Source organism: Lutjanus erythropterus, chromosome 24, assembly GCF_056507025.1.
Source record: "Lutjanus erythropterus isolate fLutEry1 chromosome 24, fLutEry1.hap2, whole genome shotgun sequence".
Taxonomy (NCBI): Eukaryota; Metazoa; Chordata; class Actinopteri; order Lutjaniformes; family Lutjanidae; genus Lutjanus; species Lutjanus erythropterus.
In genome coordinates, this window is record NC_139340.1 from 8,835,279 (window position 1) to 8,862,608 (window position 27,330).

General features: G+C 41.2%; 1 protein-coding gene across 4 annotated transcripts in view; it reads right to left on the reverse strand.

Annotated features, from left to right (window-relative positions):
* ncam2a (neural cell adhesion molecule 2a) overlaps positions 1 to 26,989 on the reverse strand; it is a 356,551-nt gene extending 329,562 nt beyond the window's left edge. For 3 of the 4 annotated variants that reach the window (XM_084713912.1, XM_084713913.1, XM_084713914.1), the window contains exon 1: positions 26,823 to 26,989. In XM_084713912.1, the coding sequence (XP_084570038.1) occupies positions 26,823 to 26,874 (52 nt within the window). In that variant the 5' untranslated portion in view covers positions 26,875 to 26,989. The remainder of the gene's footprint in view (positions 1 to 26,822) is intronic. The other variant, XM_084713911.1, reaches the window with a different exon arrangement.
* Between the last annotated feature and the right edge of the window lie 341 nt (positions 26,990 to 27,330).

Genomic DNA, 27,330 nt, shown 5'->3' on the forward strand with positions numbered 1-27,330 from the left:
GTGACCAGCAGTCAGTTCATCAGGGCTCAGTGATGTTCCAGACAGCAGGCAAATCACAGGATGATTCTAACAGAGGTGGTGAGTTTATTTAAAGACCAGAAAAATATATTTTTGAAAAGCTGGATGCAGTGTACATCAAACAAAATCTAATACAAGACAGGATTTCGTATTTTCTTACTTTACTTTAAAAGTTATTCTTGGTAGACGACAGCTGGATCAAGAATAACCTGATCCAGACACAGAGTAAATCTCACTCGGTCTAGCAAGAGTTAAAATAATCCCTCGCTCAGAAGTGAGTGGCAGTTACACAGTGCTTCACTGGTATTCTGGCTCTCGTCTCCTCGATCGAGCTTCAATAAATGCTTCTGCATAATATACCAAGGTCTCCTGAAACTTCTTTAATCAGGAGTTAACCAGCTCTCAGGATTTCCTTCAAAAAAGCAACACTGCTCACATTACACATAGTCATTAGATGCATTGTTAATATAAAATATTGATTAGTGCAGCTTTAAATGAGTTTTTGATTTGCAATTGACTTGGAATTATTAATTTGGACGACAAAATTGGCCACCATGTGAACAATAGCATTAAAGAGACTATCATACTTTCCTGGAAGCTCATAAATGATAATATGGAATTTTCCCCCAGCAATAGATACAGCAGCTGCTTTTCCTCCAGTGGTATTGATTAGGATTCAGACCTAATATTAGCTAAAATCATCCCCCTGGAGGGCCTCCAAATGCTAAACAATAGAAAAACAATATCTGAGCTGGCTCAGGTGAATTGTGGGCATTTTAACCTCTAATTTAGTCACTGTTCTTTGGTTTTTAGAGCTTGAATGTGCATAGAAAACTAGTACCCGGCTATATCTTGTTAGCGAAAGAAAATAAATAAAGTACTGCGGTTGTCTTTATACCTGAGAACAAATTTTCAGACCTACAGTCCTCTTTACCTGTTCACACGTCCAGCAGACATGGAGCAGCATTAGCATTCATTTGGAGCCATGTTAGTGCCACTCTGTGCACCAGCTGGTCATTAACTTTGTCTGACATAATTCTGCCAGGAACACAGTGCATGAGAGCAACGAGACTGACACAAAACAGGAAATTAAACCCAAAAAAATGGACTAAAAGACGCTGAAATGTACCAAATAGTTGGGCGATATTTATCTGTGGGTTTGAAGAAGCAACAATGCTCACATTATATATGATCTTCTAATATACATCCATTGATTTGTAGTTTTAAATGACTTCTCTTTTTAGTTTTAGAAGTAGAAGTAGAAACCTTAGAGCAATTTTTCAGACAACACCTACAGTTCTCTAGTATTAATGTACAGACTGTTTCTGCTCCAGCATCCTCCAATCCTAATATATGCTGGAAAAGTCAGGTAGACACTGGCTGGCTTGTTAGAAGAAAAGCAGTAGTGGTGCTGAGGTCAGTTTATTTCCCTTCTTCTCCTCTCATTTGTGCGCCCCATCCTCTTCCTCTCTGATCTTTGTTTTCAGCCTCTGACCTTCCTCACCTCCTGCACCCCCAGCCTCCTTCCTCTGTTTGTTTATCTGCCTGCTTGTTACCCTCTCAGTCCATCCTTTCTTCCGTGTCCCTCCCCTCTCTCTCTCTCTCTCTCCCTCCATCTCGCTCAGTAACAGGTGAGTTCCCAGAACTAATTACAGGAGGCTATCCCAGGGTGCAGCGGGGGCCGCCTCATTTGCAGGCGGAGGGAGCGCGAGAAGGCTGTCTAATAACATTTTCTACCGCCTGATTAAAAACAGCCCATAAATCACTTGTTCGCATGGGTCTGCGCACATCCAAGCATGCGCACGTATACACACACACACAAACATACACACACTCTCTCTCACACACACAGAGTCTTAAATAGAGCCATCAAACACATGGCTTTAATACACACTAAAATACTGTACAACCAATTTGAAGGCCTGGAGGAAACACACACTCACACACACACTCTGTCTCACCACTGCAAATTAGGCTTTTTATAAATTCAACTGAGGTTATAGGTGTATCATCGATTTTATATAGTTTACATGTTGACGCCTCCAGTTTATTTTTCATTTTAATTTGTGTGATGAGGGAATAAAAATGCATGATAACGACGTCCGCGAGGAATATGAACAATGGGAGTAAATGATGTCAAGATGATGCGCCAGCTCCAACCTGATTTCACTGATGAGGACTCATTAATGCATTTCACTCCTCGACAACGACGCCCTCGCCATTGATTTTCCTCACCAGCCTCATTTATTGTTTACATCTTCCTTACACGGCTGCGCGAGCAAATGAACGCGCGGTGGACTAAACGGTCCCAGCGTGTGGATGACAGGCGTGTGCATGAATAAATATGCACAAGATACCGAGGTTAATGTCGAGTTCTGCAGCAATTAAATTTCCTAAAGTCCAAGGTGACGACTTGCAATGGATTATTTTGTCTGACCAATAGTCTATATTCAATATTTAATGATGTAAGACAAAGAAAAGCAGCAAATCCTCACAAATGAGAAGCTGGAGCGAATTAATATTCAGCATTCTGCACAGAAAAGTGACTTAAATGATTCATTGATTACCAAAATAGTCGGCGATTAATTTTCTGTCCATCATCAAAATGATTAATTGGCTCTTTTTTCTCCTCTCATTATGTCTCTTTTGTTTTTTTTGGTCTAAATGTGTGGGTTTTATCAGCTTACAAGGACTTTACGATTATTAACTTGTGAAGAGAGGTCATTTTATGACAAAATTCATGCAAATTAAATAGCACATAAATAAACTCTTCAATAATTTTTCCCAGAATTTTATTCCTGGTAGTGTGGAGGAGGTTTTACAACAATATTTGATGGGAAATTTATGCTGGGGTAGGCAGTGTATTTTTGGCATCACCGGTCAAAGCATAATTTAATCAAGTGGTCTGAGAGAAAACTAGACTTGGCTCTGGTTTCAGGCTTTAGAAAGTCTAGCCAGTGACGAAAGACTTTGGCCAGTTACAGGTTGGCAAAATGGTTGATTGTTGAGTCTCATTCCAAAAAGACATTTGACGACCTAGAAATGAGACTCAACAATCAAATATCATCAAAGACCACCGATCCAAAGCGCCAGTAAGTTAACGACCTGGGAATAAGACTCGGCAGTCAGCTCTCTCCAGAATCCTACAGTTTAATAAGCTACAATGTGGAGTTTCCACTATTATCGCTGTGGAGCAATGTTTCTGATAACATTTTGTTTGTCAAATTTACGCCTATCATTTTTTTAGTCCCTAATATCTGCACCAGCCTCAAAAATCCAGTATCAGTCCAGCTCTGCACACAGGCAACACATTTTTTCAGACCTCAAGAAAATACACAATGCTAGTAAAAAGTGCCTCTGCCAAAACTTTGTTTCAGCTTGTAAAACTAGATAATTTACTGTGTTTCATTAGAAACATCAACTGTTAAATTTATCACCAACTCTATCTTATGATTTCAGCTTCTCAGCTGTGATTATTTTCTGGTTTCTTCAGTCCGTCAGCTTTTTTTATTTTTAATTTTATGGTATTTGATGGACCAAATAACTAAGTGATTATATTGAGAGAAACAGATTTATCATTAATTATCATTATAAACACACATAAACATCACAGTCTGTCTGTCAGACAAAACCAGCAATAATCAAACGATTAATCATTCAGTGACCACAGATTTGTCCATAATCCATGCTAGTTAGAGCTCCCCCATCACTGCCAGAGTCCTGGTGTTCAAACACCCACAGCGCGGGACCTGATACTAACAGGAAGGTCATCATACTAAACGTTATCTCCCCTCGTAACGTGAAACAGCACACACAGTATGCACATATGCACACTGTCACAAACCCGGAGCCCTCTAACTGCCCCCACTGAGGTTCATATGGAGCGGTGCCGTCTCTTCTGGCAGCTCCCGGCACAATAACCCAGTCAGTAGATTAGCAGTGATAGCATCAATGGCTCTGCACAGCAAACAATGGCCACTCTCTGTCTCACACACACTGACGCAGGGCCATTTCGCATGACTCTCACTTGTGTGAAACGCGCAAATAGGTGTTTGTTTACACACAAACACACAGTGTTGAGTCGATTCCTGTGGTCGGAGCACATGCACAGAGCAGAAAACTGTTTTTTTTTTCTCCAGGGAACAAAACCCGACCCTTTTCGCTTCCATCCATCATTTGATGGATTTCCTTATGAGCTGAGAGGAATGAAGCACAGTTTGATTCGAGCATCAGGAGGTGAAGGTTCGATATCATGGCACGCTTCTTCAACAAACAGCAGCAGGTGAAACGGCATTACAAGATAGGTGTCAAAAAATGCGGCAAGGGTGAAATTTAAAGCGACTTTACGGCTCCTGCAGGGGCGGGAGCAGCTGATTTCTCCTGCTGCTTGCATGTCAAGCCGCTTTGTGAAGGTTCACGTCGAGCTGCGGCTCGTGCCACCCGATTCGCACAAACATACACCAGCAACCAGCACATGCTGACAGATAATCGGCATTTCAAATCACACGCTGGCTGCTTTATATCACACAGGATTACTGCGGGATTGTGAAATAATCTAATTGATTCAAGAAGACAAGTGCTCATTATATTCTGGCATGTTTTCAGACTTTTCACAAAGAGCTCGGTGGTAAGTGTTGCTCTGCTGACCTTCTCATTTCTTTTTATTCCTCGCAGCTTTCTACAACTTCTCCAAAAAGCCGCGGGAGTCCTGCAGCTCTGCTGTGGCCGGGAAGACGCCGCAGATGGCTGAGCATGTTGAGCGCGGGCCACACTGAGTGCATCTCCCTCCCTCTGCGCCGCTGATGGACTATCGGGCCTTCTCATGATCGCTCGCTAGAGCAGGAGTCCCGCCAAGAGATTATGATTGGACTATAATCACCGGCGAGCTGGGAGGTCCTGATTTTGATTCAGTGCTTGAACTTTCTCCTCCACTTATCTGATTTTCCTGTCAGTGCTGGGACAAGCGTCGCATGGTTGAACATTAAATTAAAACTTTTGCAATTACCTCAAGATTTCAAGCAGGGCGCTGGGCATAATATGAGACATGGGGAACTCCAGGAAGTCTTAAATGTGTGTGCGCGTGAGACTCTGCCTGCCTGCATGCCTGTGTGTATGTTGTTTTGCATATTATTTTGCTGATGCGGGCAGATACGGGCAGTGCATCTTCACTCAACGCTCACAGCCTTGAGCTAGAAGGGGGCAAAACCCAAAACAGCGAAAATCAAAGAGTAAGCAAAATCCTGAAATAAATACGCTCACAAACAAACACACACACAGCCGCAATCTATCCCCCTTATAACTCATTTTCCACTTTAGCAGCTCTTTGCAAGAACCATATTTGATTTACACACATACAGTGTCAGGCTGCACAGCAGGATGACCTACGAGCTTCAGATCAGCTCATATCCTCCGCACACAAACACACACCAGAGTCACGTCGCCCGAATCTATAACGGGGGAAAAGACTCCCATTAAACAACCTTGGAGTGACACAACATCCGCCGGAGCCCGGGCCATGCGTCACGGCCAGCGAGCTCGGCGCGCTTCATCACAGCAAACACTGCTACCTCTGCACATAACAAATGGTTTTGTTGGGGAGGCGCGGTGCACCTTAGGATACTGTAGTGACTTTGTGTTTCCTGTTTTCTCGGGTTATACAAGGGAGCGGTTATGTAAGCACAGTGCTAAAAGCAGGTAGTCACACACACACACCCTCGAGTAAGAAAGGGGAGCAGTCACACTCAAGGGACTGATGTTTGGGGGATAAATCTGTCATATGGGGTTTGGTAACAGGTTAGAACAAGTGTCCTGTGTTAAAGGGATAGTTCTGATTATTTGATGTGGGGTTGTATGAGGTTCTTATCAATAGTAGTGCATCAGCTACAGTAGATGCCAGTCGGCACAAAGCGATGAGGGGAACAGCACAGAAGCAAAGTAATGAACTGCCTTGACTAATGAACCTTTTCTGCTGGAAAATCACAGTTATATAACTCAAATATCGCTCTCTCCAAACCAACCAAACTCCACAGGCAAAATCAATCACTTTACCTGGCAGATCATGGGAGTTACTGCCTCAACCGGTTAGTAAGTTTGTGTCATTGTATGATGTCTGTGTTTTAAAAGGATTGTTCGGATTCCACAGAAGTGACACAAAACACAAGCTAACTAACAAATTGAGGCAGCGGTAGACCAGCAACTCCTCTCTTCTGCAAGGTAAAATTATTCATTTTGGTTATGGAGTTTGGTTGGTTTGAAGAGAGCAGTATTTAGCTTGTATAGCAGCAGTTTCCTATTAGAAATGGCTGCAAAGTGAAGTGATGAAAATATTCTAAATATACACTTGGGCACAAATCTTAGGGGGGAGACTGAGAAGATGTAACATGAAATTATCCTCCCCAATAGGTTATTTCAAAATAAATTACATAATTGCAATTAAAATATATATAAAATAGAAGACAACTCAACTTTTGAAATAAACACAACACTTTTGATGGTATTGATTATGTGCTCCATTATATACAAGATATAATATATATGAAGAGTATAGCTATGGCAAACACTTCGTCACAGTTAAGTTAATGATATTACTGAGTAAATGGCGTGTGACGACTGTTTCTGTAGATGGAAACAAATCAGAAAAGAGTCTTAGTCATGGTGTAACTAAAGCTCTTGCTGTGGAAAAAATATCTCCCTTCCATAAAACACCTGCTTTTATAATGTAGTTTGGTTTAACGGATTTTCCACATTTAACATGAATAACTCACATAAACTGAGCTGACCTAACTTCACGTAAACGGCATTAAGTAACCTCATTTTCTTCCTCTCCTATCTTAATACACTGACAGTGGATAAGTAGCTCATAAAACATTATTTAAAATAATTCTTACACTACCTTTAAAGTTTAAAGCAATGGCCGTCATATTTTATATATCTAGAACTTTTATCTGTGCGTAATTGACAAATAATGAAACCTATGCCAATCACGCATTAGTGAACGCTATAAAAATGCAATCCTATATTTCTGTATTTTTCTCGCCAACTCAATTTTGACTCCAGCAATAACTGCGGTTTTGAAAAGATGATTCTTTTTTTTTTCTTTTCTTGGGATTTCTCAACAACACCTCGGGTGGAAGGAGCAGAGAGCAGTGATCAGTATTCATAAAGCTAACAGATACTCATTCTTGGAAGGAGGGGGAACAAAGTGAAAGAGAAAGAGAGAAGCAAAATTGTTTGCTGCACTCTGAGACAATAGATCAATAGGGCCAGCCTGCAGTGTGGTGAGAGTTGTTACACTGTGCTGTATCTCTGGCAAACAACACGGCACAAACTTCAAAGTGCTAACACTAAAATGCCCCTCTCTCTTTTATGTCACATAACCAGAAATAAATTGCTTTATGTGTGTGTTTTGTAAGACACAATAATGATTTTAAGTGGAGCCTTGAGAAATAAATAACTCCATGACCTTGACCGTGAAGGATGTTGGTTGTTGTGGTCTTCGGATTCCCTGTAGTCGCGCTACTAATGTTTACACCAAATAAAAACAGTAAAAGTGGTGAAATCATGTAAAAAAGTGCTTTTAGCCATGTTCCTTTCATTTCAGGGATTGTTATGTTTTGGAGGAGTATTATTCTATTCCCACGGATAATTGGACAGAAGTAGACATTGAGATTTCTCAAGCACGGCTCCATTGGACAGATATGTTTTTTTTCAGCAAACTAAAACATCAAGAGTAAATATCAGTTTTTGGTGTCAGGCCCCCTTCTGTGCCGATTCACGATTCTCCATCGCTTAAGAATCACACTGAGAAGAACTCATTATAGAAGAGACAACCACTCCACTGAGAGTAGATTCAATAGACCAGGCTGAGACAACAACTGTGTTTTAAATGAAAGGGAAAATTCTCTTCTGTCCCCTTTTCTCTTCTTTTATACTGGATGCATATTCTTTGGGGGTTGTTGACGGGCATTCTGGGAAATGCAGACTATTATACAACTATGGGTAGACAAAGATGGCTTGATGGAATTATTGTATTCCTGCCTTTAAAATGAACTTGTGAGCTCATGGTCATGACATGATGATATGCTTGGCATTCAAGCCGCTGAGTTGCTAGGCAACAGCAAGATCTGATGTCAAATCTGTCGGCATCCACCGAGGCTCACAACTTAGCAAGCTAGCGAGCAGGTAACACAAGAAATGCAAAGGCCTTCATTGCCTCGGACATTTCTGAAAACGTCGGCGAACAACTCATGAACTCTGAATTTCCACATGAAAACCACAAGAGGGTGACGTTCACACAGACTCTCCTCGTGAACTTCCAGGGCCTCTACAGTTTCCAAAAAACGTCAGCAAACTTTGGATATTTTAAATACCAGAAGAGAGGGGAGTGTTTATCCGGTGCATCCTCTGAGGCCAACAATTTTACAAGCTATAATATTACCAATTGTATTCATTTTTTAGTTTCATGGGCAACATTTTGTGTATATTTGATCCCTTTTCTGAATTCAAGTTAGTATATTTCAATTTTTTAATTTATAGTTATTTATAATTTATCAAAATACCAGTGAAAGTTCTCAGTTTCAGTGCCCTGAAAAAAATACTGGCAAAAAATATACACTGGAATTTAATTTTTTGACCCCAGTGCCTGTGTTGACTCAGGAAACACTAATCAACATTTTTCACCAATCTCACATGCTTCTGTGAAGTGGACAAACTGTAAAACCATTGCCATTCTCACAGCCACACTGTTAGGATTGTTAAAATTCACAAACACATGATATTTACATTTCATTCATAAATTAAAACTGCCTCAAGCAGTAATACTGATTTGAACCTTGTTGCATAATTCAACTTCCAGTCCTGGATTAGATTTTCATTATGATCGCAGCACATTTAAAGCTTCTGAAAATCCTGCAACAATTAGGCATAAAAATACGTCAATACTCCATTTCCAAAAAACACTATTGTACAAATTGTTTCACTGAGACAAAGAGATGATTGGGTTATCCTCTCTACATATATAGTTGTATATGATGTTATGCCGAAAGCAAATACTCTACGCCAATTTTTATTAAGTCGACTTTGTGACAAAATATGAATGAGTACTGTATGTTTTGTGTCCAGCGAGTTGAGTGATTAGTCATTGTGTTAATCCTTGCTCTGAGGCATGCTGCTTGTGCAAGAGTTTGTTGCTGTGTCTAATCTCAGGCGTTGCAAAGATAATGATAAGAGTAAAGCGGGCCTCGGGGGCACACCGCTCTCCACATTTGACACTGAGAATTTCACGCTGTTGTCAAATGAGTTTTGCAGAAATGTTAAGATGCGCTTAAAAATTTGCAGGCCAATAACTGAGGGCAGCCAGACGAAATTGAAATATTTTCTCATGTTTTTTAATTTTTAATCAGCTTTCTTTTGATTCTTTTGTGGAAGTTGTAGCATCACATCATTCATGTTGCTGAAGTATTTTAGGGATGCTCATGTTGTGATGAGCTTGGAAACCAAAGAGGCAAAAGGACAGACTTTGACAGGGAAAGGAAGGGGAGAAAATGAGTTGTGGTAATTGAACCAGGATGAGCGAGGCTAAGCCTCGCCCAGGAGTTTCAAGGAGGGAGGTGCAAAGGTGGGGGAGCAGCGGGCCGAGTGTTACAATCACACAGGTTATTTGGGGACTCTAGGGGAAGTGGAGGGGGACCTCAGTGAACTCCTCATTTCTGTGGGGCTTTATGTAGCGTGACGGTTCCAAATGAAACTCCCCGATCATGTGGGAGCGCTCTATTAATTTGTGGCTCAGGCCGCCTCCTTGGGGAGCGAGCTGCCACAGCCAGTACTGCATCCCCCTTCTGCAGCTTCCAGCAAAGCTCCTTGTTGCTTATTGACTGAGGAGCCGCATTGCAATGTTTCTCCACGTCCGCGGCTGTGGCTTTCGCCTCAAGTGCCGAGACTATCTATCATTTCTTTGCTCGCCTACTCCAGACTCTACAGGATGGATGAAAAGCAGCGTGAAATAAAAGTAATCTTGGTTCTTGGAGCAATATACAGGCTTTAGCTAACTCTGTTCCTACAACATGGCATGCTCTGAGAAATCTAATCTGCTTCTGTTACAAAGTCCATGTTGAAGTATGACCACAATAACAAGAATTTCAAGCCAACAAGATAGCGGTGGTAGAGTTTTATGAGCAGCAAACCGCTGTGAAGGGTTGCCAACATCGGACAAATACATAATACACAACTTGAAAATGTATCTTCCAGACTGGGAATTAGTTGAGCACAAACTAAATATGCAGAATCATTTCTAACTGTAAGAAAACTGAGGCCATTTGAATTTTGATGAGCAAATCTAATATTACATATCGAGTGTTTTATATAACAGGATAAAACAGACAGAAATGCACTGGTATAATAATATTTTGGCTTCATCACTGTATAGAGAGCAATGAAACAGCATGGCAGACTGTAAACTTTACAAACCAAGTCTCTAAATCTCCACAAACCACAAAACTAACTGTGACAGAGGCGCAGAACGGTGATAGAACTCATCTTCTCACTCTGAGTTTGCAGAAATGTAGAAAATCATCTATCACATCATATATTAGCTCAAATCATAAGTGACTTCCTTCTCTTAAAGAAATAAATGCAGAGTTCTGCTGATTTTATTCTGAACCTCACATAACATTAGAGGCTGACTGTCAATCCTTTTTTAAGATCTAAATCTTCCAGTTCTTACTCAGGAGGATGCTGAGCGCCTTGGTGGACCAATCACTCTGACTAAACTACAGAATGTTGTAGCTGGAATGTAAAAAAGGCAAATCGCCAGGATGGCGGGGTGTTACATTATCTTTTGCGAGTAGCTGAGATAATACTTCTTAGCCAAGATTCATACATCTATTAATGCCCAAACCCAACACGGACAGAAAGGTGACTGGACCAGAGGGCAGCCCGACGCCGCACAACAGCTAACAGGTGTCAAGAAATAGGTAAAGGGTAAAGGCAAAAGTAGAAGTACTGATTCAACTTCTTTACCTGAGTAAAAGTAAAAAGTACAGGCTCGGAAATGTATGAAAGTAAAAGTTCGCCCTCTGAAGGACATTTTTACTGATTGTTTTTGTGCAAAGCTAACTGAACGTCACCTTTTCTCTCCTGTTTAGTCTTCCGCTCTGTGTCTTTTGTCTCTTTTACATCATTTTCGTCATGTCTTGTCTTGATACTTGTTATATCTTTTGAAAATGTAAGGAGTAGAGAGTACAGATACTTGCGTTCAAATGTACAGTGTTAAAAGTAAAAAGTTGTCAGAGGAAGAAATATTCAAGTAAAGTACAGATAACTGAAAAATCTACTTCTAAATACAGAGTATTTGTACTTGGTTACTTCCCATTTCTGTGGTCTGGGATTTTCTTCCTTGAATATGAAATATGAGCAGGACTCACACTTTTATGTTCTCTGACTGTTTGGAAATTGAATGTTTCCACTTCACAATAAAGCATTAAAACTCGAGGTAAGCTAAATCAGTGCAGTGCTGAACTGAAAAGCAACGAATCGAGAGACTTTATATTGAAGAGCCAAATCTGATTCGACAGTCTGAGTCGGGTACAGCCCGAGACTTATTAACAGTCTTTGTTTTCCTGTGGTTTTGGTCGCTATGGAGCTCATTACAATCAGGCTCTATCAAAAAGAACCTGCTGGCTACAAAGACATACGTGAATGCACCAGATCACAAGGCTCTCTTAAGACTCCTGCCCTGAAGCGTATACATTCACATGAAAGAATCGCCAACACTGACACTCTTCCCACTAATCTTCCTTGTTGACTTCTTTGTAGCATCACCCTTTGTCTTGCTTTACCTTTAAATACACACAAACCGCATGAATGAGGTCCAATTACTGAGAGACGGCAGTGATATGTGGGTTTGGGGGACTCCTCATTTTGAGGCTATATCTATGTTTAGGTTTCTTGTGCATATACAGCTGCAACGGTTAAAGAAAAACAAGGTTTTGTAGGTAGGACAGTGAAGTCTAGCCAAAAATATCCTCAGCCGCGTGTCTCACGTGGGACCCAGCGATTTCAAAGGCGAAGAAGGACTGGGACAGACACATGGGGAAACTTATTTCACCTGAAGTGCTGGCACGTCAGTAAACATCCGATCTAAGTAAAGATAAGATGTGTTCTTTAATTACAGAGAAATCCTTTGTGTATTCCCATGGAGGCACTCGTCCTTGGGAACTCTACGGATGGTGGGTGGGAAGACAGCAATCCCAGAATGCCCACATTGGGAAAAAGCCAACTAGGAATGATGGGAAGCTGTGTAGATATAGAGAGTAATTAAAAACACGCCTTCAATTTGCCTTCCCAGTGCTTGCAAAATGATCATTATGACTTTGAGAGATAATAACACGCTTGACAGAACAAACCTGAAGCAGCTATAGTTGAGAATTCCTGACCAAACATAAAATCCATAGGTGTTAATAACTATATTGAGCAGCAGAACAACAAACATCATTAGCTTCCCGAGCAAATAACATTAAGCACGGGTGCTGCTTGAAAAGCTTCCCACGTAGGGGGAGAACAGGATATCTTCCCCCTACAGACGCCGGTGATGAGACTAGTGTGGGAGGACCGCGAAACAGAGCGAGCACATGAAAAGAGGGAGAAATGAAAAGGAGGAGAGGAGGAAAAAAAAAAGTGGAAGAGTGGAGTCAAACGAGAAGAGATGGAAACAAAAATAAGCTGGCCCACATTGCATTAGGAGATTCCGTTTGAAGATTGTCTGGCATGGAGAGGCAATCAGGAGAGCAGAGACTGTTTGGCCTCACTGCGAGCTATTCTGCTGCACCGCGAACACATCTCAAGTGTCCCTCCTCCTCCTCCTCCTCCCCCTCCTCCGTCTTTCTCTCTCATCTATTCCTCATCAAGTGCTGCCTCCCATAAACAAGGATATTGGCCACAAGGCAAGAAATCTGAGAAGACTGATCCCTTTTCAAGACGGTCCCTGCATCATTTCCAAGCAGGAGCAATCCCGCAAGGACGCCGGACAAGTTATCTCGCTGCAGGGAGGGCGGCTAAACCGAGCCTCGACATCGCAAAACCGTCCCTGCCTCCGTTACACGACCATTGTGAAGCGTGATTGGCAGCTGGTTTGATCTCCTTGGGCGGGTCAGCGACGGGACCACACGCTATTCACTTGAGAGTCATCAATCACAATTTGGCTTAATTAACCAGCAGGAATGACAAGCCAAGGGCCCCACTGTCTGAACGGATGGATGGATGAATGGGTACAAGGAAATATGATGGATACAGTACCACACAATACAGCAGAAGATAATTTAATACTGTAAGCCCAGAGGAGAACTCAGAGTGCAATGCCAGCAGAGAAAAGAGGAGACAGCAACTGATGCCAGCCATCAGAGAGACTGGTTCAAAGCATTCAGTTAACGACTACAGGAGAGTTTCCAGTTTCATTTTCCCCCGTCACTTGATTTTAGAACTGAATTTATCTATTGATTGCCGTTATGTGATTATCTCAGCTTTAAACAAGTTTGGCCTGCGGGCCTTGGGGTATAAGATGCAGTTAGAGTGCAGCCGGAGACCTTTGGCATCACCCCTCTCTCAACTCATTTTCTATTACCTTCATGTTTTCCATGAATCGCCACATATTCTGATGGTCAATAAGTCATTCTTCAGATACTAGAATTAGTGCCTCATGGTCATATGCCTCCACCAATCACTCATGCTGGAGGTTTATCTCATAATTTTATCCTTTAGACAGATATGTGTGTGAATTTTTCAGAATTAGCTAATAAATTAAAGAGTTACGGGCCACAGTGACCTTTGACCACCACATTACAAACAGTTCATCCTTGAGTCCAAGTGGACATTTGTGTCAAATTTGAAGAAATGGTACAAAGGCCTTCTTGAGGCAAATCTGAACTTGAAATTACACACTATATTAATTACCTTAATGTTAACTAGGCACGTTTGGTGGTCTCTCTGTAACGTCTGCACCAGAGGGCAACTATTTCAATCCACAGCTCGGGCATGAGGCACAATAATCTGCTTTGTGATTCAGTTCAGTGGGTACCAGTCCTTTTGATATCCAACTCTATTTAAAATACAAAGGAAATACATTAAAAACAACACAGACCACATATTCCTCTAAGGCTTGAGAAAATCCTTCAATCCTTGGGTGTAAAACTCAGTTTAGAAGATAACATGGATGAAATAAACCCCAAATTGCTTAAAAGATGAAAATTCTAACTTTCAAATAACTGTATCTGCTGAGGAGGATCTTGTGATACAAGTGAAAATTCCAGATCAGCTATTAGGGACAGGTATCATTAGAATTTTATTGATACGTATAGACTCTGATACCCATACCTATCGATACTCTTCTTGATACTACTAAAAAAATAAAGAAACGACATGAAATGATTCAACATTAATTTTTTGGTAGAAGTAACAAGTTACACTGTTTCCTTAGTTTTTGCATTTTCATCAGATCTAGCTAAATGTTTCCACAATTTTGAATGTTTTGTCCTGACAGCTGATTATATAATCTTACATAAATCCATGAAGCAGCAGGAGCTTATCAACATTTCCATAATGATCAGTGAAGAACCAGTGCTGGTTTAGTTCTCAATAGGACTTTGTGGGCAGTTTGTTTTGTCAGCTGCTGGTAAGAAAGTGAAGAATGAACCAACCTTAAAATGCAAAAGAAAAGAAAAATAAAAAAAAATGAACATTGCCAATTGTAACAAACTTGGCTCAGGTTTGTAAAACAGGAAACCAGATGGGTGGTCTGTCACACAATTCTGTGACAAACTATCTTTTCAGGGAGATTGTTTATTCCAATCAAAAGTTTCAGAACAGCTACTAAACTGACATTATGGTGCGACTGTTTCAGCACTATTCTCTCAAACTTTAGGGCTGAGAATCACTTAAACGTTTTTGATACTAGTGGAAATACTGGCGCCACAACCAAACTGAGACATCTGAGACGTTTCTTTGAGAAATGTAAATGTGTGTTTCTACAAAACTCTCGTCTTGACTGGGATAAACCCAAACATCTCAAATGCTCAATAATGTCTAGACACAAGCACCCTCACAAAAACTTTGCCTGAATAAACTAGTCCACAATTGGCCCCCTTTCGATTTCTAACAAAAACCATCCAAAGAAAGAATATTTAAAGAAGACACAAAACTCAGACATTCAATGCCAGTTTTTGGCACTTGTCTGCTTTTGAAACTCGGTGCTACAGACACATTTCAGTCAATGTGAATGGAAACAATGTCAATACCCGGCCCTACAAACTTCCAAGGCTTTTTTTAAAGTCAATCACACACACAAATATTCAAGATTGCTTAATAAAGGCCACTCCCTGGCTCCTCTCAACACACTGATGAGGGTGTCCAAAGGCCTGAGCCGCTCTCTCTCGTTCAAGTCTGCCAGCCAGCAGGGCTTCAATTAGTATTAGTCCGATTCTTAATCACCATGATGGACCGTATAGACATTCAGCAGCCTCGGTGGCTGGCACCCGCTAATGTTCACTTGACGCAAGGCCCACATTCAGCAGGAAGAAGTTGAAAAATATTGGTATTTGGCCGTCAATAGATGCCTTCTCTTCATTATACTTGTATCTGTGTCTCAACGTTAGCACATTCAACTGTCTGTTAGTCTGTCATCCAGCCACGGCTTCCTGTCATCCGTCCACGTCCATCTTACTGCCGTCTGTCAAGTGTGCTGATAGCTACCCCCTCCACTACGCTTCACCTGCTGCGGCGCATCAGTCCCCTTCCATGAAAAAGTCCTTTTAATGATGACTCATAAAGAGCTTTTATTTTTTTCAGCGTGTACATCTGCTGTGCAGCCTCTTACAGTACCGACGTCTGCACTGATTCACTGGCCGTCCCATTTTATCCGTCCAATTTAACCCAAGTTCTTGTCTCTTCTTTACTTTCAGGTCAATTTTATTTCACTCTTGAAAGGCTGTACCCAAGTTTGTGCATAATTTAGCTCATTTGCTACACTGCATATACATTACTGTTTGATGTTTTCTAAGACAAATGTGCTGACAAACAACAACAGGTATAGGAAGAACTATCAAAACTGCCGTTGGCAATCATCATGAAAAAGTGGCAACCAATTCTTGTCTACAGACAGCAAACAGCAAAAGCACACCTCTAAATACAACAAAATTTGACATTTGTTGTATTATTGGTATTGAAATATTGCTATTATATTGGCCACTGCCTTCTCTCCAGTATGTTGAGACTAAATGGCGCTCAGCTTGTGGTGCTCAAGGAACCAAAAAAATACTTTTGAAAAACTCAGAACCAGTCTCTTTCCAAAAAATCATGACCTCAACACAATCTACAGACCTTTTTGTCAGCAGTTTTCCACTTCAGAATGTAACTACTTTTTATCTACTAGAAAGAAAGTAGCTCCAACATGACACTGTTCATCATCAAGGACGGAGAGCGACTGAACGATATCTCCGACTCGCACAAAAAGAAAAAAAAAAAATCTCGATGGATAAATAGCACTACAGGCCATGGGGAAAACATGTATTTTTTATTTTGGGGTGAACTGTTCCTTTAAGTTCATCATGGGAATAGGAAGTGCTGCATGGCAACATGATCTATGAAATCTCGCTTGATATAAAGCACACAACCTTGAAAAAAAAATGAAGGTCTTCTGGTGTAATAACACGATTAATTTATTCTTCAACAGGCAACCAAACAGACCTATGCGTGTCGCCTCTAGGGCTTCATGATGAAGACCTTGAAGAATAAATTTACAGTATCATTTCACCAGTAGACTGGGTGAAGAAGCCAAGTTGTTTGACTGTGGCGTGAAAAGTTTGACTAACAGGTCGAGATCACAAAGAAATGTGCCAATTAATTCGAAAGAACCAGTTAGTGTGCAGAGTTCAGTTACTGTAATAAAACTTTTAAGCCTTATTTCATGCCATATTTTCATTATTAAACTGATGGATAATCGCATATCAAAAATTCATTCTCAAAATGTACAGCGACTAAAAATAGCAACCACGTTTTGAGTTGCGGTAACCAAAAGCTGCCGCCTGGCTGCCCGCCTGGCAGCCGCTTTCATGTGTTAGTGTTGAGCCCGACCTCCGTCACAGCATGCTTTGGAAACTGACTGACGGTGCTGGTCTACGGGATTTGTAGTAAACAGGCCACAACATTCATCAAGGTTACGTGTGCAAGAGGAACGTGATACAACAAACTCTGTCGTCATTAACACCTCAGAGTTATTTGCTCGTGAAGACTTCACGGGTGCATCCTGGGAAGGCGTTAACAAAAACAATAAGCGTGCAAACTGATAATTGAGAGTCTATGTGACAAAAACTTGCCTATTCTGAGCAACGTGTCATGGTTTATGTGAAGGTGAAGAGCCAAGGCGGGAGATTTTAGTTCAGACACGACCTTGTTGTTCTTGGTTGTTCAGTGCACAAGAATATTTTGTACAAAAAAATGTCTAAATGCTACATTTATTGCATTCAATGTGTCTGTGACAGAGGTAATAACACGGAGGATTGCATCTTGTTTGCCTTTAAAGAGGTAGCAACAATTTAAAACTGGATTGTAAATAAATTGTTTTTCTGTCTGACTGTGTGAGAAAAAAAACTGCCGCTTTTACCGAAGAATGAATAAATTTAAATAAGTAAACAAATGAGAATATTATAGCAGGACGATACAGCAAGCAAATGGTAATTTCAAAGAGCTCAGAGAGTTCTTGCAACAGCTAAAATAACCTAATCAACTAGTAATTCTCATCAGGACAGAACAAAATAAATATATATTAAGAGTTTTTTGCCTGTAACATCTTTCACGGGTGTCTGTTTTTCAGCAGACTGGCTCATTAATGTTGTCAGTGTCCAAACTTACAAATCAAACTGAGTGTATAGTAGAAAATCAATATTCTGACAAGTTTAAACACATCACTAATGATTTAACATATCTGATAACACCTCTGAACCTTTTCCTACCCACTCATAACACAGAGCAACTGTCAAAATTATTGTTACTGAAAACAGAAAGATCATTAGCTCAAAAAGCTGGAGATTCAGATTATTTTTGGTGGTGATGTCACCAAACAGGGAAGGAAACAGTTTATCATTTAATTTCCTCCGCTAAGGAGGCTGTTTGTCAGCGGGATTATGAAAAAAACTTCTGGTCCGATTTTCATGAGACTTGATGGAAGTGTGCTGCATGGGCCATTACATTTTGGAGTGGATCTGAATCACTGCACATGCATAAAAAACTTCTTTTCAGTTTATTAAGACTGCAAGATAAGGCATTTGACCTTGGTGGAATAAATACAACATATATTAAAATCTGCACTCTCCAATAGGTCTTGTCCATCAACATGGAACCCGCCCCATTCCAGTTCAAGCACCTAATTTTCAACCATTTTTGACATTTACACCAAAAATAAATTGGTTCAGAAGCTGAAGAGTTGGTTCCCGGCTAGAACCAAAAAATAGCAAGTGGGTCAGTGTGTCATATTCCACAGATTGCTGTGCATTATTCAATGAAATCCTTGATTATAATGTGAAAGCTGGTGGAAATGTGGCCTGGTTCCCTCAATAGCACAAGAATCTCAAACAGAACTAGTTCAAGAGCCAAAGCTTATTTACTGAAAAAAAAAGCCTGGAATGAACCTCTAGTTTTGTTTATGTTAGCATTATACTGTAAAACCGCTGCAATTTATATTTCACATATGATTTACGGCACTGCGAGGCAAACCCCAAGGCTTAGTGGAGTTATTAATACGGTCTAAGTGGGTCACTCAAAACTCACAGCCCAAACTGGAGTGGTTCTGAAGCTCTTCTGCCATTTCTCTGATCCCTCTGTTCTTCATTTAATTATGCCTCCCGGTGCCCAAACCCCAAAAGTAAGGCCCAGACCAACAGTGCATGCAGCGTCCCGCGAGAGGATGTGCTTTGGAGGCGCACACTGTGAAGTGTGTGCGAGCGCGCACATGCCATGCAGAGGCTACAGAAATGAAGTGAGCAACATAACAGGAGAGGGAGAGGAAGACCATGCAACCACTCTCCTGCCATCCATCTGTCAGTCAGCCAGTGTGCCCACTGCTTCTGTTGTCACCCTGGCATCCTGGCTCTGCCTATTAGCCTGCTAGTTAGACTGGCATTTAGACTGGCAGGACACACATATGCAGGAGCCAAAGGGTCTCCTGCTTGGCTCGCACCGGACTGATGTAAAACAGTGGACGAACCCACAGGAGCATGCGGCAACATGCAGCAGCTGCCTCCTCCAATCACGTCATTCTGGCCTAATTTGATTCCATCTCGACAGGATTCAATTACATTTTATTAATTTTGGCACAGTGTAACTCCACAGAGTTTGATTCAATCTCTGGCAATGCAATTTAACTAGATGCAATCAGATTCACTTGAATTGAATGAATTTTTAAACATAATCTCTTCCTCCCTTCCTGCCGCTGTATAAATCTTCGCACTGCTCACTCCATCCTTCCCAATTTTCCCTTTCTGGGATTCAGAATATAGAATATAATGAGCCGCGCCAAACTCTTCCCACAAGAGGACCCCGACTGCTTAGTGTATCTACATTTTCTTGGCTTCTGGTTGGGAGAGACTCCCCAGGGAGAACATTAGTCACTTCCATGATAATAATGGGTAATTTGAGTGAAAATAGACCGAGGTTGGCAGAGGGCATTATTGAACATGTTGCTGTTTTTGCTCCGAGCATCACAAAGAACCAAAGGTTTTTAAAAAACGGGAAGCCAAATTTCACCTACTGCAGCTTGATGTTGAATTAATGTCTCCTCTCAGCACCTCTGCTTTTACCTAAGTTACTTAAAAGCCCAAAAATGTGTCATTACCAGACAATACGTCCACAAATAAGTATGAATATATTTGCCGCACAGTTCTCTTAATCCCTGATACTAATCCTGTTAACTGAGCTGAGAGCTGATGACTGTACAGCTTGTACACAGAGGCTGCCAAGATTCCCTTGAGCAGGGCAGTTCATTTCTGTCAAAGCGCTGCACTGAAGCTGACTTACAAACTTTTCAGTGAAGTAGTTACAGACACAGATGGATTATAAGACTGGGCGTAGCCACTGTAGTTGTTTTGTAGTCGTTTTGTCTCCTTATGGTAATTTTCATTGCTGTGGTAATTTTGTCTCAGTTTGTAGTCATTTTTTACATCATTGTGGTTATTTTCTACCTCTTTGTTGTAATTTTGCATCTCTTTCTGGTTGTTTCAAGTGTCTTTGTGGTCATTTTGTATCTTGCAGTCATTTTGTGTGTCTTGCGGTCGGTTTAAAAATGTTTTTGTCATTTTATTTAGTCCCTTTTGTCATTTTGCATCTCTTCTTGGTCATTTCTTGTCTTTGTGTTTTTTTCATGGGATCTTTTGTGTCTCTCTGTGGTTATTTTGCATGGATTTTATGGTTGCTTTGCGTCTCTTTGCAGTAATTCTGTCTTTGTGGTCAATTTGTCTCTCTGTGGCCATTTTGCATCTCTATGTGGTTGTTTCATGTCTTTTTGTGGTTGTTTCATATCTATTTGTAGTCGTTTCATGTCCATTTGTGGTAATTTTTCATTTCTTTTGGGTCATTTTGCATCTCTCTGTCATCATTTTGCATCTCTGTGTGGTTGTTTTGTCTCTCTCTATGGCTGTTTTGTGTCTATTTGTGGTCATTTTTCTTGTTGTGGTCATTTCGTGTCTCTTTTGGGTAATTTTGTGTCTCTTTGTGGTCAAACAGAGTCCAGTGGCCTCCTGACCCCTGAGTTGGTGCCCAGTTGTCCCATTCAGTCATCCAGCTGTGGTTATTTATAGATATTAAGGTTATTTAATAGAAATACACATGAATATCCTGGAACTGCTGAAACAAGGCATTTGGGCAAAATTTTAGTCACACAGCCTCTGTTACTACTCTTTAATAATTTAATAGTGCTACAGTCTTGGAGTTTGGAAATAGAATGGAGCATATGCAGGTAGGAGTAAGAAAAATATGGCGCTGTCGTGTGTCAGAACGACTGCTCATTTCCTTCCGGGCCTCATTTCTGCCATTTCATTCTCCGGGAGCTGACAACAACCCCGCAGCACAGATGCCTGGCAGTGGTTTTTCTCGTGTATCCAGGTGTTTAGAATATAACACTCTCCTCCTGTCTTATTCGCGGTGTACAAATTCGATGCTGAGGCCTGAACTCGGTGGATCGAGTGCTAAAGGGCACACATGAGAAATCAAAAGCTTGCGGGCAAATAAATAGCATATCCATAACACTGAGATTGCCCTTTGTACAATTCAGAGGCCTGCTGACTCCAGTCGTTCCTTAAATTGATTTCTCATATGCGGCTGCCTCGAGGGGGCGATTCCATTTTCATATATACACTGGCTCTCTATATGTATGCTCTCTGTCCCAGTCTATTAATCAAATAATGCAATCAATTTCACCTTGCAGGACCAAGACACAGGCCATTTCTTTTGTGAACAGCTTTGCATGTCTTTAATGGGAGTTTGTGACTGGCGTTGCATGGTGTTAAGAATTGTGTGCAGCATTGTTCCGGTATGAAGTTGTCAGCATGGCAGGAGATATGGAAAAGCAGAAACTTTTGCAGTATAGAACTTGGGAAAAGCAAAAAAAAAAAAAAAAAAAAAAAAGTAGTGCTATAGAAAAAAAAAAAATCTGCACTACCCTCATAAATATTTACCCGGTGATTCATTTTAGTTTGAGGCTCAGTACAGTGTGGGTACGTGTGTGCGTGCCGCTGCATTTACAATCGCTCATGTGAACATGTACATAAACCAGCATTACAGGATGTAAGCAAACCTCAAACACACGCCTAAGCCCGGGCTCAGGGTGCAATGAGAGACACTCGAGCGCAGGGGCATAAATCTTTTAAACCCTGAGCCGCTGACATTTCCCCCCAGAGATACAGTGAAATATCTTAATTACGCCACTTAACATCACATCGGCGAGTCCCGGGTGAGCCCAAGCAAGCATATAATTCATTGTACTTAGCATCGGTAAAAGCCAAATACATAAACCTTCAAGGATGCATACTAGAGACGGTGAGCTGGGACTTCAAAAGCAAATGTTTTCCTTCAGGGGCCAGAGTGGGAGGTGTGGAGGGGGCAGAGGCAGGAGCCGGGGCATCTGGCAGACTACGGCTGACGTCATGAAGAGATGAACTCGTCTTTCCGGTTCTTTCATTGATGAATTAGTAGGGTTGTAAGAAAATATTGGCACTCTTGATAATCGCGATGTTGCGTTTTGTGATACTGTGTCAACTCTAAAACACCGTATTGTGATACTGTTCATTTTGTGTTGTGTTTAAACCCCGGCCGCAAGTGTTCTGATTGCATAATAAAGTTAACTTCTCTCTACTAAGATAGTTTTCCTAAAATTAGATGAGAGTATATCGCCTTGCTTACAGTATCGCAATATTGAATGTTAACACCTGTGGCCTAATTTTTGCCAATGCACAGCCCTGTGGTTTAATGTCTGCTCCCCAAATTGATAAAAGACGCAACCTGTGTTCACATGAAGAGTAATATTTCACTAATAATAGCAATCATAGCCCAATCAGAAGAAAAATGCCTCACATAACCACCTTAATCAGAAGAGATAAGCCTAATATGGCCCAATCTGAATGATTTTTTTTTATTATTAATGACTCATAACCACATAAACGCTTAATGTGATCCAGAGCTGCGACAATTACTCGATTCATCAATTAGTTGTCAAGTATGTAATTAATTCCCCTCCCATTTTAATAATCAATTCATCGTTTTGAGTCATTTTTTAATTAAAAACTGTCCAAATTCTAATATTTCCTTGATTCTTTAATCAATCAATAAACTGACTGTCTTTGGGTTCAGGATGTCAGCTTGAGTTTTGGGGAACCAGTGATCAACATTTTTACGCTATTTTCTGACATTTTACAGACCAAACAAGTAATCAACGACTTTTAAAAAACGAGAGATTAATAAACGATGAAAATAATTGTTAGTTTACAGTCCTAATCTGATCATTTCCCTCTGGTTAGAATAAACACAATATCTGTGAGCATTTTTGCCCCATGTGGGAGGAACATTAGCTGACATCAACAAGTTTGTGGCAGGGACAGAGACATGGTGAATAGATATAAATATAAAAACACCACTATAACACCTTTTACTAATCATCTATAGCTCTACATACGTTTGAAGTTAATCCCACAGAAGAAGCATCACAATAAAATATTAACTTTCATAATCTGTTGATTGTGGAGAAGCTAAATACTTTCCACATTGTGGAGCTGTAACAGTTTAATATTGTTAATTGCTCTCTTTTTGTGTTGCTGTGTTGTTTGTAACTCATGCTGACTGTGGTGAAGCCAAAGGCAATTTTCCACATTGTGGACATTAAAGTTCAACCCACGCTTGTTGTTGCCAGGACCACTTTTCCCCCAATTTATGTTGTGCAGGTATAAAAGTTGACATTTTGTCTCAATAACTGCAGCTTTGTACAGAGCCTGTGTTGAATTTACAAGAATTTCATTCTAAATTGTAAGTCGTCAGGTTTTACAAACTGTTTTGTAGATACATCAACTGATATGCACAGAAATATTAATAGACGGTTCCCCAAAGCGAAATTCCATTCAAAAGTGTCACTTAATAGGTGCACTAGCCAACGTCTGATGTGATAACACCACTTGAGACATTTTATGAGTCACAAAGGCATGTCAGGTTGGCTGAATTTACATTAACTTTGTGCTTAATCAATTGCTGGAACATGAAGTTTAAAAAGTAAAAAAGGTCATTTTCTTACTAAATGCTTTGGGGCATGTAAACACAAACCTCTTCAGATCACTGAATTTAGTGTCCACTTAAATAATAAAGTTAGAATCAGAGTCATTTCAATAGGGCTTAAGAAATATTGTCCATGTAACTGCAGCCAGTAGTGACAATAAGCGTCCTACTCAGGCTCCAGGACAGTACATGCCCTTCAACTCTGAATTAACCTTATTATTCACATTACAGCAGATTCTCTGCGTTGTCTAATCGGTCCATTTGTGTGGACTTTGCTATCATGAAAAAGTATGATAAGAATGGAAATTGGTTGGTGGGGTGATGTAACACGACTGCAACAAAGGGAAAGAAACAAAGTGATGAATATTCCAGTTAAGGCATGTGAACAGTATAGCCCATTACTCTTTGTTTTACCTCAGTGGGATTATGTGTAATAATAATAAATGAATTCACTGATGCTCCTCATCATAACAGCAGTTTCTAGCAGTCTATTGATCGAAATGGTGAAAACACAGTATGAACTGCCAATAAACAACAGTCCTTTTAAAATGTTCAGGTGGCCTCAGGCGTGTTAGTCATGCATGCTTGAAATCTTTATATTGAGGGTGTGATACTGTTCTCATGCCACAAACCACCAAAACAAATACATTAAAGAGGACAGTCAGGGTTATCTGCAGTGGGGTTGTGTGAGGTACTTATCCATCAGTCAGTGGAGAAGCAGAGAGGAGTACTAGCACAGAAGCTAAGCTATGCACTGCTGTGGACGGAGTCAGCAGGAAAATGTGTGTTAGCTACTTAAAATTATCCACTTAAAAAATGAATCAATACCAGTTAAAGTGTGCGCAACATGAGGAATATTTCCACTGCTTTACTTTGCTGTCAGACAGCCTTTTGATGATGGGAAACCGCTGCTGGACAAGCCAAATATTGCGCTCTCAAAACCAACCAAACTCCATAAGCAAAATCAGTGATTCTAACTCACAGAGCACAGAAGTTCTAGTCTATCACTGCCTCAATCTGTTAGTTGTTTTATGTCACTGTGTGACTTTGGTGAATCCAAATTAACCTCTTAAAACACAGACAACACACAATAACACAGTACTAAACACAGAACAAACTAATTAATCAAGGCAGTGGCAGACCAGCAACTCCTGTGTTCTGCGAGTTAAAATGACTCATTTTTCCTATGGAGTTTGGTTGGTTTGGAGATAGTAATATTTGCTTCCCTTCAAAAAAGGCCAAGGTAAAGCAGTGAAAGTGTTGTAAATAAAGCGCACACTTACACTGTTATTGATTTTTTCAGGTGGGCCTTTTTCTACCGTGTCCGTCAGCATCTATTATAGGTAATACACTAGTGATAAGTACTACAACCTCTCTCCAAGAAAAAACTGAATTATCCCTTTAAATCATGAGGACTCTCATTTGATGCACACAACAAGTCGGCTAGTGGTTTATGGTCTTAATTATATGCAAATCTCCTTGGGACAAGTGTGAGAATTATACATTAGTAGTGTCAGTGGGACCTGTCATTAAAATTCATAGTCATTTTTACACCTCCTCAAACTGGGGTTATGTGTAGCATACTGAAGTGTAGTAAAAAATATATCTATGAGCACTCATTTTTGCTTTGAGGCCTCCTCAAGGACCCCCTCTAACCCCCTCTGTGGGACCCACTAACCCTGAAGGACTCCATGAATGAGATGCAACATGCTTTAACGACCAGCGGCTTATGGCTCCACTCTTGGCACCACTTTGCAGCGCTCTACCCCCACCTGCCGTTGTGCGCCAGGAACCCAGTGTGGCCACACTGCAAAAAAACCTCACAACTCTTTTCTTTTTTTGCTTCTTTTTTAAATCTTGAGACCTTGTGTTTGTTTTTAACAAGTAGAAAAATCTCGCCTTGGGGATAAGATAACCCGTCTTATCCTCGATGCAAATGAACTTGTTGCAAGATTTTATTTTTTTTTTTGGAAAAGAGAAACCAGCCTTAAATGCATGTAAATTGGCGCTGTGAAAGAGATAAAATAATCTCACCCTGCAAGCAGATCTTTTTCGCTTCAAGAAATGGATTACTAGGAAATGTGAGGCTACAGGAGTTGGGTATTTTTCGCAGTGCCCGCGGTGACACGGCGACGCGCCTCGCTGACCAGGACACAATTAAGAAAAGAGGAAAGAAAAAGGCTGAAGGCGACGGTGGAAACGCGTCAAACGCTGCTTTTTTAGCAGCGGTCACTCAAGTGACATGTTTATTTCCCAGTGCGTGTGCGTGCCACACACGTGGACGCGCACGGGGGACAATCCAAATCAGGTGCGCCACATACACTCATCCTAATTAACAGCCAAGTGTCACTCTACTGTCATAAATGCAGCTCATATTTCCAAACTTTCCGGAGCATTTCTCACTCTATGTGGCCGCATCACGGCCCCGATTCGTATCCCGCACAGCCTGCGCACAAGATGCAGACACTGGAGGAAGATGCTCCACCGTGCAATCTCCAATCTACAGTGTGTTTCTATAGTGCACAGCAAGACAGAGTGGACCGGAGAGTGGGAGAAAGCAAGAAAGGCGGTGGTCCAACACTGTGCAATTCACATTAATGTATCCATGTTGATCGATTAAACCAAAAGAAGATCCATACACCAAAATCCAAGCTGCCCCCAGTGATTAAAAAACTAGACAAAGATGTATGATGAAGGGAGCAGTTTTTGTCCACAGAGTACATACTGGGGATCTCAACAGCTCACCCACCCTAAATAAAAGGACCCCATCATAATCCCCCTTTTCAGTAAGAAAGCATTCTGGCCCCTGCAAGACGTGCCTCAACTACAAAATAACATCCAGTTAAACAATCCACCCCTCTCTCTCGCTGCCTCTCCTACTCTATATCTCCCTCTCAGCTCTCTCTGCCCGCTGCTGCAGATCACGATGGCAGGAAAAAAAAAATCCACTCAACTTGTCCACAAAGTCACCAAAGCTCGAGGGTTTCACGCACCCCGGCGCGCATCCCTACCTTGGCTGCCGCAGACGAGGACCCCGAGGAGATGGACGAGTTTGAGCATCATTTTCGGGCAGGTTTCAGGCTGCCGGACGCTGCTTCGAGCTGCTGTAAAAAACGACAAGGGCGACACACACGCTCGGCTCCGTTCATCCGCCGTCTTGGGCTCCGCTGGCGACTGATCTGCCTCAGCTCCTTCCTTCCCTTCCTTCCTATACGCGCGCTCCCGCTCCGCTCGTTCACCGCGCCCGCTCTGCGCTGCCGAGGACCCCCCCAGCATCACTGCTGGAAGCTGTGGATGAGAGGCAGACGAGAATCAAACCAAACATGTTTATGTTTTGCGGTGACTTTATTGGGGTTGTTAAAACATGCTGTAAAGTTAGAGGGGGAATATCTTCATAAGAAAAACAAAATCTCTTCAGTCTGGGGGTCTAGGAATGAAACTGCTGTTAGCAGGAGTGTATCTAGGAATTCTGGTGGTCCTCTTTAATATGTGTGGGCCCCTTAAAGTTCCCATGAAGTC